Here is a 12,183-nt window from a genome sequence, read left to right as displayed (position 1 = left end):
CGGCTGGAGGCAGAAGTGCGCCGCCTATGTGCTGGCGCTGCGGCCCTGGAGCTTCAGCGCCTCGCTGACGCCCGTGGCGCTGGGCAGCGCCCTCGCTTACCGCGCCCAGGCCGCCCTGGACCCCGCGCGCCTGGTGGGTAGCGCCGGCGCCGTGCTGGCCGTGCACGGGGCCGGCAACCTGGTGAACACCTACTACGACTTCTCCAAGGGCATCGACCACAAGAAGAGCGACGACCGCACGCTGGTGGACCAGCTCCTGGAGCCGCGGGACGTGGTGCGCTTCGGCGTCGTCCTCTACACCCTGGGCTGTGTCTGCGCTGCCGGCCTCTACTTCTTGTCCCCGCTGCGGCTGGAGCACCTGGCCCTCATCTACTTCGGCGGGCTCTCCAGCTCCTTCCTCTACACCGGCGGTAAGGACCAGGGAGTGCGGGTGCCAGCTCAGGACCGACGGGAGTCCTGATGGCTTCCCGCAACGTTCACTGGCTGGGGGGGGCTGACAGCCTCCCCTCCAGTCTGCCACTGACCTCTGCAGCAGTGACGGCCTCTGCCGTCTCGCACGCATGGGCGGGTTGGGACTTTTGAACGGGGACACAGGTTCATAGATTCACAGATGTTTGGGTCAAAAGGGATGTTGGTAGGTCATCAAGTTCGACCCCCTGCCCCGGCAGGAGAGAGCGCTGCAGTCAGCCGACCCCAGCCAGGTGCTTGTCCAGTCTCCTCTCGAAGACCCCCAGGGTAGGGGAGAGCACCACCTCCCTTGGAAGCCCGTTCCAGATTGGGCTGGTGGTGCACGTGTAACATCACGCGTCTTTTTCCTTTTTGTGATGAGCTAGGAGCTTTCTTCATAGGCTGCGGGGCCTGGGGCTGGGTTGTTCGGTTTAAGATGGAAGCAAAAACAAATATAATTCCATAGTAGTGAGTTAAAAACAGTCCACAGGGCTGTGGAATAGGAGCTTCAGGACCAGGAGCAGCAAACAGGCAGCAGCATGGCAGGACAAAGGCTAGCTCCAGTAGTGGCACATCAAGACTATTAAAAAGAGAGAGTTGTTAACACTATGCAGTGAAGACTTTAGAAGGGATTGGGTAGATTATAATGAGCTATGAAGTTATTTGTCTCCCTCAGCACTCCCTGACTAGAAATGCTGCAGCCACTGCCAGGCAGTTAGTTGATTTTAAACTTTGGGTGGAGCAGGACTCAACAGGCACCAGAGCACCTCGCCTCCTCTAGATCTGCCCCTGATTACACTTCACGAACAAGTTGCTATGTGCTGAAACTTTAAGGAAATGAATGTGATATTTGAGTGCTTTCTAGAGGTGTGCTGATACATTGGTCCCATATCGGATTGGCACTGATATAAGGAAAATTGACAGTATTGGCAATTGGCTTTTTTTGGTTGATGTGGCCAGTAATGCCACTGATTAAATGCCCTGTGCATGCACACAGCCACAGCGCAGCACGCAGACAACCCAGAGCACAGTCCAGCAGTGTGGAGAGCAGCCGGGTCTGGCTGGTAAGTCTGTTGTGGAGGAGAGGGGGCAGATCGTGGCCCCTGCAGTGAGGGAGGGAGTGGGACAGGGGCTGCACAGTTGGGGTGGAGTGGAGCCATGAGCGGCTCATCCAGGTGGGGGTTGGGATCCCGCTGCTGCGTGCACCCTGGGAGGGCTTGGGAGCGTGTGCCCCCATATTTGTGCACAGGGAGTGGGCAGGCTGCCACTACGGGCTGGGGCAGCCTTGAGGGGCTGGGCTGGGCTGGGCTGCACTCAGGGTGGGCAGCGGCGATGCTGGGAGCAGTGCCTGGGGGTGCTACGGTGAATTTTGTGGTGGCTGCAGCCCCACCCCAGTGCCACCACTGCCTGCTCTGAGTGCAGCCTGGCCCAGCCCCACAAGGCCACCCCAGCCCCAGCCTATAGTGGCAGCCTGTCCACTCCCTGTGCACGGATCTGGGAGCACACGCCCCCTGTGCCATCTTGGGGTGCTTGCCTGCTCTGCCCCGGCTGTGTAGCACCTGCCCCAGCCCCACTCCCTCCCTCACCGCGGGGGCCTCGATCTGCCCCCCCACACCCCTTCACTCCCCTCTCACCTCTTTCCCCACAACAGACTGACCAGCCAGGTGCCACTCTCCATGCTGCCCAGCTGCATATAAGAATTGGATTGGTATTGGCCGATGTGGCCTGTTTTAAAAATTGGTCATCGGTATCAGCCTAAAAATTCTTTATTGGTACATCCCTAGTGCTTACCCTGGAGAGTGGCACTGAAGAAGGGCTGTTGTGCCTCCCTGTGGCTTCTGACCCCTGTTCACCACAAACCAGGGACATGAATGATGGCTGATGTGGCAGAAGGCCACCTCAGTTTTTCCCCAAAAACTCTGCTCTGTGATGATTTGGTTAGGATGGGCCCAGCAGAGGATACACACCTTACCCTATCTCTTTAGGTAACCTAAGCTGGATACATTCCTGAGGAAGGGGGGAAACCTGCTCCCTCTGCCTACGTGACTGGCATCACATACCTGGGTGAGGGGCCTGGGCACCCTGGTGAGCTAGAGACTGCCAGTCTGCCCAGCAACTTGGGATGCATTTTAAATTGGTTGGCTGACAGCCAACAGGTGCTGGCCTCCATTGGATCAGGTAGACGAGATCATAAGGGCTATATAAGTTAAGGACTGGCCAGGAGGAAGGGGCAGCAGCCATGAAGAAAACTCAAAGAGGGAGAGAGAGGAGCTAGACCATCTAAAACTGGCTTGCTCGCTCTGTCTCAAAACTCGTGATCAATGAACTGCCTGCCTCTAGAGGGAATCTCCACCTGCCTCTGGATGATACTTGCGAGTAAGCTACCTGAGATCTAACTAGATATATAGCTTACAGTAACTCAGATGCGTGATCAAAGGCTACCCCAGCCACCCTGTTTGCTCAATGGGATTTCTCTGATACTACTCAACTCTGTACCCTATTCCAACCCTACCCCTTGTAACCAATAAAGTTCTCCTTTGTACCTAGCGTGGGAGACTTACTGGAAGTGGGTCTAGATTGTGCCTTGGGGTCCCCTTGGTTTGGCTGGCTAAGGGAGACCACTACTTGTGCGTCTGACTGAGGGAAGCACCCCAAGCTCCTGAAGTGAGTCAAGTACCCTTGAGGGCTATTAGGCCTGTGTTTCCCAGGGGGTGCAGAGCCAGAATCAAGCCCATCCCTGGGTGGTGGCAGTTCTACTCCCAGGCTAGCGGGTGTGCTCCAGGAAGGGGGTAGGCCAGACGTGAGGCACCCAGAGCCTGGAATGTGATCGGGCACACTGAGGTGGGTGGCTCAGCGCAGGAGCACTCCCTACTGGTCCGCCATAGCTGAAATTTATACTTCCAGTTCTTGTTATCTCTATTCTCTTCTCCATGGGTAGAGCCTGGAATGTTTTAACTGACTCTTTTCCTCATGTATCTGCCAGGTCCAGTTTCAAGTGAAAAAGTACATTTAGAAGTTAAAGCCAAGTTTTGTACATGATGGGTGTGGGAGGAGGGATGACACTGTAGATATGTGCCAGGACAAACAGTTCTGTAATCTTTTCTTTTCCTAGACAGGAGATAGTCTTTTGCTCTAGGAAAGATTAAACAATTTCTGATACCATCTAAAATATCTAGCAGCCTTTTGTTCACCTCACTGTTGCACCTGTTTCTTCAGGGTCAGATTCTTTTGTCCAATTTCAGACTGGATAGCACCTTATTCCGGTTGAATTCACTGGGACTGGTTGTGGAATTTAGGATATTTTTGGTGGGAAGGAAGGTTACAGATTCTGTCCCTAAATCTTTTGCTTATGTGTGGAGCTAGGTGTAATTCAGAAACTGCATTTCCAGTATTAATTTTGGAACAGGAAGAGAGAGCAGATTTTTCCCAGGTATTAGAGAGAAGTTGGATATCTAAGGCAATAAGAGCCCATGCTGTCCAGACCTACCTGTGTTCATGCTGACTATTTTGCAGCAATTCTCTAGGAGCTGCTGTACAGTTTGAGTAAGTTCTCCAGAACATGCGTTTCACTTCATGACTCCTTATCCTCCTCTTGCTTTTGTGTCTTGCCACAGGAATTGGATTTAAATACGTTGCTCTTGGAGACTTGGTGATCCTCATCACCTTTGGGCCCCTGGCAGTCATGTTTGCTCATGCTGTGCAGGTTGGTTACCTATCTGTCTCGCCATTGCTCTATGCTATCCCACTAGCTCTCAGCACTGAAGCGATCCTGCACAGCAACAACACGCGGGACATGGAGTCTGACCGACAGGCGGGCATTGTCACCCTGGCCATCCTCATTGGCCCCACGTTCTCCTACATGCTCTACAGCATCCTCCTCTTCCTTCCCTATTTGATCTTCTGCGTTTTGGCCACACGCTACACCATCAGCATGGCATTGCCACTACTCACCATTCCCATGGCATTCTCTCTGGAGAGGCAATTTCGGAGCCAGAACTTCAACAAAATTCCCCAGCGGACAGCCAAGCTGAACCTCCTGCTTGGGCTCTTCTACGTTTTTGGCATCGTGCTGGCCCCAGCAGGCACGCTGCCCAAACTGTAGCAGTGTGGGATGCTGCAGAAACAGGCCCTGTGACTCAGTATTAATGCCAGAGTCCACAGTGCCACGTGACAGGTTTGTTATGGATGCATATGGCATGATGACTTTTTCAAGCCAACGATTGTATCGAAGGGGAGGAGAGTAATGCAGCACTTTCTGTAGTGAAAGCAGCTGCCAGATGCTTCTGTTATGCCTATGTCACTGCCACACACCTGCTCCTGCTTATCCCCCTCAGTGATAAGCTTTCATCTTCTTCACCTAATATTCATGTTTTTTTCTCATGCCAAATCCCTGAGCTTCCCCTCCCCAGCCCTATGGTTATATGACATGGAGTGTGGGCTGTCTATCCAAATTGATAGCCGATGGGAGCCATTGTGTTCTGGAGCTTTCCTCTACTAGCTTTCCTGCCTAGGAATATCCATGGTACCCACCACTGTAGCACAGAGGTACTGAAATGGAACACAACTCCATTGTTGCACTGAGCTTTTAGCCAAAAGCAATGAACTTTTTATCTCCTTTTGCAGAACTAGAAGCTGGGGTTGCAAATCCAGAGCTCCCAGCCCTGGCTAGATTGGAAAGTTATGTTCCTTGCCATTATGCTTGCCCCGCGCTCCAAACTCAGTGTGCCCAGGTGAAAGGATTGTGATATTAAAGGTGTCAGACAAGGTGGTAAAAGTGGAGAGGCAGCTGGATATTGATGAGCAGACTTGCAAGCTGACCTAACTTAACTAAGTCTCTAGTAGCAAAATATTTCCTAGCTGTCATTCTTTGAATCTGTTGTTTAAGGCCCCAGAATATTGCACTAATCCTATTGTATTGGGGCAATGAAGAAGAAAGGTGGGGCCTTATCAGGAAGGAGTCTAAATAATTTCCATGCCCTTGCCCTGAAACTTGGGAATGAGAGACGGATTTATATTCTTGCTGATCAGGGTTTCAGTCAAAATCCTGCTTATGTGATGTGTTGGTCAGCTCTGAAGTTCCAGTCCCTCTTCTTCCCTCCTGTGAAGATGTGCTCAGTGGTGTTGTTTTTTCCTCTGTCTTGCAGGTCCTGCCACTCAACAGCTAACAGCCCTCTGTCCAGAAGCAGTTCTTGACTCCACAGCATTGTGAAAAATGCACAGGGCCAAACACAGCTGTGGAGAAATGCCACTGATTTCAGTGGAGTCCCAGGAGGGCATGAATTTGACCCAAATGATTCATATTTTCAGTGGCCACTAAATCCTTTTCTGTACTGGGGAGGAACCATTGGGTGTCTGTTTTTAAAAGGGAGCATCTAGGACTGCTGGCGATGCTGAAGTTGGATTGATGTGGACGTGGATATTGCACTGGAGCATTTGGTGCACAGAACACAATTTGTCCTTGAGCCAAAGGGCAGTATGCTAACTTCAGAGCCAAAAAGTCCATTAGGGATTGCAGTATTGTTCCAGATCTACCCTGGGTGTGTCAATTCCTCACTTTAATCCCCTAAGAACAATGGGTGCTGCATGTATTGAAGATGTAATGGTATGGCTGAAGTGGAGCTACCCAAGGAGATGTGAGCTCTCTGATCTCGAAGTCTATTCACGTGGCTTTTAATGATGTGGCTGCTGACTGTTTGCTTTGCTTTTGGGCTCTGTGATTTTAATCAAAATGAGTCTCAGCAGGCAGATGACAGTTCTCATCAGCTCTGGGTCACTTCTGATTAAAATTGGGCAATGTCTTGACCAGATCTTATCTATAGGCTGCCCAGGAAAAACAAGAAAGCAGAACAGACTTGAGTGATCTGTGTGCTACTTTTAACAGCAGAGAACATTGCTTAGGCTAGAAACACATTCAGAAGATGAGACCAAATTGAGTAGAGACCAGCATCCAGCAACCCTTAGAAAACATTTCCACAGCGAATATATGCTCAGCAACACTCAGTTTTCCTTATTGGTCAGAGACACCTTGGCCTCCTGCCAGCAAATGCTCTTCCAGGACTGTGGACTATTGCTGGTGGCCAAATTAAGCCTAGAGCTAAAGATAGCAACTTCCTTGTATAATTTGGAATGGTGGTTCCATCCCAGCATTGTAGTACATAGTTTGCAGGTCTCAGCAGCTACATGCTGTGCTGTTTTGTCTACAGTATCTAGCTCAATGCTAAATTGGGATTGATGAAAAGCTTTTATTTCTATTTCCAGTGGTTGCCTCTAGTTTTGTCGCTTATAGCACTGGAATGTGAATGAGTTGTTTGCCGGCTTTTGTAGTGGTGAAGAGCAAACGGTCTTGGAAGGTGTCTTGGATGGAAGAGCCCCCACGACACTCTAGTCCTGTAGAGGATCTCCTCTATGCCTTCTTGCTACTGGGAAAGACCAACACTACATAGTTTCAAAATGGGTGCAAAAGATTACTTGTGCTCCTTTATGTATAGGTAGCACTATTTTCCGGCAAGCTGCTTACAAGTGCAGGGATGAGAGGAATTGAGGTGTGGCCTACATTGCTTCCAGTTTTGAGTTTGTATGCTTACCCAGCAAACATTGGAGAGCCCCTGTTCCCTTAACATAAGTAGATCTCTTTCCTTGGACCACCTGAATTCTAGTTCTGAGCCTCTTGTAGCCTTAGGGGAGACATTTCAGATCTCCCTACCTCTTTCCATCCTTGCAATAGAGCTGCCTTTGCCTGCTCACAGGGATGTTTGGCTAACGTCATTATGAAGAGCTTTGAAGGTCAGAGGGTCTTCATCTCTGGGTATGGGGAAATATTTTGCGGGTAACTTGTTCCCCCACATGGACACGGAGGTCAGAATAGGAGGACCCGACTTGTAGGGTCTGAGCTGAATACACTGAAATGCTCCTAGTTTCCTTCCCTGGTTGTAGGCCTTGTAGCTTAGATCAAATCTTTGAGGCAGAATGTAGTGTCCTTTGAGTCTCTGCTGGTAGATGAGCAGGTATGTTTGCATGTTCATCTTTGTGCACTAAAATTCTCCTAGACCTCTCCTTTCCAGAGAACCGTTGGGCAAGGTGTCTCTGAGGCCTGGTCCACACTACAAAGAACTCAGGTAAATGTTGTGTTGCCAATGAGCTGTGGTTAATCTTTAAATTGCAGGGCATGGATCGGAGCGTTGCCCTGGGTCAAAGGGAATCTTGCACAATGCTCTTGGAAGTGCAGGTACTGAAGAGCACATATCTTGGATGTGCCTGAAAAGACACCGGAGGCCACTTGTGAGCTGGACAGCTATGTCCTCGTACATCGTGGGATAAGTAGTTCAAGAAGTGGACCTACTTTTGGGACATACTGTAACACATTTTTGGTACCTTCACCAATGAGAAGTCCCCTTTGATACACCGGGTTTCTATGCGGCATGCTGTTCAGCCCAAGCTGTTGTAATAATGAGACTTCAGTTCACTTTCTTAGTCTTTTTTTTTCTAAATAAAGACAGACTGACGTATGAACACCTGTGTGGTCTCCTGTTCCTCCTGCGTCACAGGCCTCTTTCCTAACTCACAGCTTTGTAGGTTGTCTTACTTGAGTCATATGGCCACTGGGGGCAGCATCCTCAGCATCTTTGCATGTGCCAAAACCAGGGCAAAGGATGAGCACAGAAACTTTGTGAAGCAGCTGGGCGTCTCCCATCTGCTCCTGTCTTACACCCAGTGTTGTGACCCTCGGGGCTAGCTCAGCATTAGTTCCACACTGTTAAAATGGATCTCCTAGGGTGTCGCTGACCCTATTGAAGCCTCTTGAAGTTGGTTTCTTCTGGGTCATTTGTGTTCAATTGTGGATGTTTCTCTTGAGGGCTGAGGTACCTGCTAAATCTATGTAAATGCCTGTAGCTGTGCTCTGTCTAGCAGGGAATAGTGTTGCCTATGGAACCATTAAGCAGGCCCAGGAAGGCTCCTTTTTTCCAGCTGTGCCCCATTTTTAATTGCTCAACTGCTGCTTGATGATGATCCTCTCCCCATGCAGTTTTGTTTTTGCCCTCTCATGCCCTCGAAAATGAATGCTCTGGCCTGCAATAAAGAGCTGCCAGGCAAGCTCTGCCACAGGTGGTGGCTTGTTATCCTTTCCTTTAGAAACTATTCCCTCTGAAGGCACATGCAACATCTTGCTCCCAGCTTGAACTAGAATTCTCAGCCCTTGATGTTGCACCCCTATGCTCTCCTCTCTTGAAGGGATGCGGTGGCAGCGTGGCAAAGGCATTGGCTTGAAGGTGCAAGTCTGAGTCTTGTTCCAGACTCCTGTTGAAGGCTGCTCCCCAGTCAGTACAGCTGAACACTGAGTACCTGATCATTTGGGCTGGGGAGCTGAACACAGCTGGTTGACTTCCTAGCCACATTGCACCTTCTGGACTGTTGGCTAAAGAAGCTGGTCTGCCTGAACCGTGCCAGCTTGACTCTCTTTTGACCCCTTCCCAAGCTTGGGCTAGTGTTTTGCTCACCTTTTAGTGCAAAAATGTCTGCCTTCCCTAATCGTCTCTGTTCATGACTGTAAGCCCCGTCTTGTGTATGAAAGTTAATAGGAATTTTATTTCTGATTTAGATCATATTTATACACAGGTTTTCACGCGCAGATTTGCACGAGCACCTAAATTTGGTTTTAAGGAGTCTTATCTCAGCTCATCTCAAATCTGTTCCCAGTGGTTAAAAATAAATGGGAGTAAGTTAATTTAAAACCAAGTTTCCTTGCACCGGTTTATCAAATTGGTTTAATATTGCACTTTTTATTGAGAGAGTGGAATTCTGAGTATAGATGAGTCCTGTTGGGCGCGGGCGGTGTATGGCTCCTGTATCTCACCAGTGGTTTCAATTTTCAGAGTGATTGTCAGGCAAACTAGTTTAATGGGACCTGCCTGAACACCTTACCCTTTTCACAGTGAATTGTGTTATGTGCAAGGCCAATGGCAAAAATAGTGATAAACATCCTTGATACTACTTGGGAGAGATCTAAGTGGCCTTTCAGGGACCCAGACTGAATGGAAAACGGGTAGAGAGCAAACCTGGTTCTTTGTTCCTCAGCCCTACCTATAAAAGGACCTATGTGTGCTTTGCATAGGTAAGCATGTGGCCGTCGCCACTGTAGAAGCAGTTAGATGCTGTACCAGCCCCTGCTGTTATGACTAGACCAGATACAGAGCACAAAAGGTGGGCTGGCCTGTGAGCTCAGTTGTACAAAGCCAATGGAGGCAAGAAGCACTTTTCAAAGACAGTGTTAGCAACTTCTCATCTGTTTCCTGGGCAGCCAGAAAGTGGTCCCTGAGGGCAGGACATGAATATCTGGAAGGGCTAGAGATTACGTGCGTCACTGGGCAAACTGTGACCATGGTGATAAGATGAGGTCCGAGGAGAACAGGAGTTAAGAAGCATGCTACCTTGTCTGCCAAGCATTTGCTTATTTTCCAGGGTTTTAATGCAAGTTAATTGACTTCCAGTTAACCTGAGCTTGCTAATGTGTCCTTGGGTACTAGTACGAGCAGTCAGTGATTGCTTCTGGGAGATGAGGCAAGATGGCAGCTTTAATCAGTGATTCTCAGCCAGGTTGCCACAGCACCCTGCAGTGCCTTGAGATCCTTTTAAGGGTGTTGCAGGATGCCACACAATGTTAGAACTGTTAGATGCGCAAGTATAATTCACAAGATAAACCCAGAGATTTCAAATAGGAATCAGTGGTGTTAAAAGCCTTCTGACCTGTTGTCTTTCTGAGTTTGTTGCAACAGAAGAATTGTTCTAGTTATTATTCTGTAGTCAAGGAATGACTAAAAACTAAGTTGGCTTTGTCCAAGGGGGGCTCTGAGTCTAAAAAGGTTGAGAACCCCTGCCATATAGACTTCAAATGAACATGGCTAACCACCTCTGCCTGGGAAACAGGCATTTGTGGGGAGGTGCAGGATCCAGTAGAAATGTACTGGCTAATTTGGGTTGTGGCAATTTAACTTGCTTTAAAATGCTTTGGTGCCATAGAGAAAACCTTCACACTTGCAATCTGCTGGGTTTGCAGGACTCAAGGAGAACAGTGTCCTGTGTGGAGTAATGAGGACAAATTAACTCTAGAATGAAGTCTTCCATCTCTGGGGGGCTGTTAAGGCCTCTGCACTGAGGCAGGATTGTCTGGGTGCATCTGAATGGATGCCCCCACTTACTACCCTTTATTTTAAACAGATCACATGCCAGTCTCCAATGAATGTCAAGGCCCTGGCACCTGCCTGTAAACTGCTCTGTTGTCAAACCCCGTGCCGATTGCTGGTAGCACCTTCAAGTAGAGATAAGCTGGATACACTGGAAAACTGCGAGAGCTTCCCATAATGAGGTGAATTTAATCCTTTAATTGAAACTCTTGCATCTACAGCTGGCATTCTCTGTTCTTTCAGAAGCGTGCAGTTCCACACACCCCATCAGATGTGTGTGCTGAGTCAGAGGGGTGTTTTAACATCCGTCATGTGTAGCTCGGGCTTGGAGTTTGGTTTTAGAGATGGCTTTACATCAAATCTGTTTACATTACTGGGCAAGAAGCCTCTATTTAATTATTGTTTTCTACAAAAAGTGAATTCTTATTGTTTGAGAGCCTTTATTGTTCCTAAAACTGAACTTTTAGAGAAAGGTAGGGGCTTGACTGTGTGTACACAAACTTGCAAAGAGCCAATAGGGATGATGGGTGGGTAATCAAGTCTGTTATCTCTCATCTCCATATACTGCTGTTAACAAGGATGTTATCTCTGGGGACAACAAACTCTCCTATGCCTGAAGGAGGGTGTTTGTGCCTGAAAGCTTGCAAAAAGCAATTTTTTCCAACTGTTTAGTTGGTCTAATAAGATATCACATCTACCCAAAGAACCTTGTCTGTCTATGATCTCTGGAGACACAAATCCATAGTTTGAAAACTGAAACTAAGCATCACGGAGATGGTTAATGGGATCTTCTATGGACCGAGCACGGAGTCATATTGGGTACAGTGATTTTCTTTAATCTTTACTAATCTATAGAGGAGCCTCTGGGAACCCCGTAAGATTGGGCCCCTAATATAGTCCATGACCTGTTGTGACCTAGTTAAAACTTCTAAAAAGGTTAGATGAATATATTGTCTCAAATAGTATATAATTAGAAGTTATAATCCCTATTCCATGATGATATCTTTGAGCTTTCATATAGCTTAAATTTAAGCTATCTTTATACGTTTATTTTTTAAAAGCATCTTAACAAAAACAAATACAATTAAATTTAAAAAAATTGATTTAAATAAAAAAATCTGACTTTAATTTTTAAAAAATTTTTGTTTTTTAAACCGTTGATTTTTATCCACCCTAGCTTTGAATATCACAGCCATATGTGGAGTAGTTGGACTCAGGACAATCTCAGGCCTAAGGAAAGTTGGGCAAACTCCTTGCATAGCAAAACAAAACCCAGTTTGCTGTACTTCCCAATTCATGAGAACAAGCACACAGTACCATAACAAGTGGGGGGTAAGTGGGGGGCGACCACCCCTGGCACTGAAGAAAGGGGTGCCAACAGGAGCTAGCCAGCAGGTGGGGGAGAAGGGCACAGGACAGAGCTGTGAAGGAAAGGGAGTTCAGGCCCAGCCAGGGGGTTCTGGTACTACTACCAACATCCACAAGCAAGCTCCTAACACAATAGCAAGGCCGCTTTAAGGTGATCTGCAGGGTTGGCCCAATGGATTATGAGGAAAGA

The 12,183-nt window shown here is 48.2% G+C and overlaps 1 protein-coding gene across 1 annotated transcript in view; it reads left to right on the top strand.

Moving 5' to 3' along the window:
* UBIAD1 (UbiA prenyltransferase domain containing 1) overlaps window positions 1-6,381 on the top strand; it is a 7,186-nt gene extending 805 nt beyond the window's left edge. The window contains exons 2-3 of the mRNA XM_019511548.1: window positions 6-410; window positions 4,062-6,381. Coding sequence (XP_019367093.1) covers window positions 6-410; window positions 4,062-4,549 — 893 coding nt within the window. The 3' untranslated portion in view covers window positions 4,550-6,381. The remainder of the gene's footprint in view (window positions 1-5; window positions 411-4,061) is intronic.
* Window positions 6,382-12,183: the final 5,802 nt, after the last annotated feature.

This window comes from Gavialis gangeticus, unplaced genomic scaffold (assembly GCF_001723915.1).
Source record: "Gavialis gangeticus isolate Ggan-Ray unplaced genomic scaffold, GavGan_comp1, whole genome shotgun sequence".
NCBI classification, from domain to species: Eukaryota; Metazoa; Chordata; order Crocodylia; family Gavialidae; genus Gavialis; species Gavialis gangeticus.
This window is presented reverse-complemented; position numbering and strand designations above follow the sequence as displayed.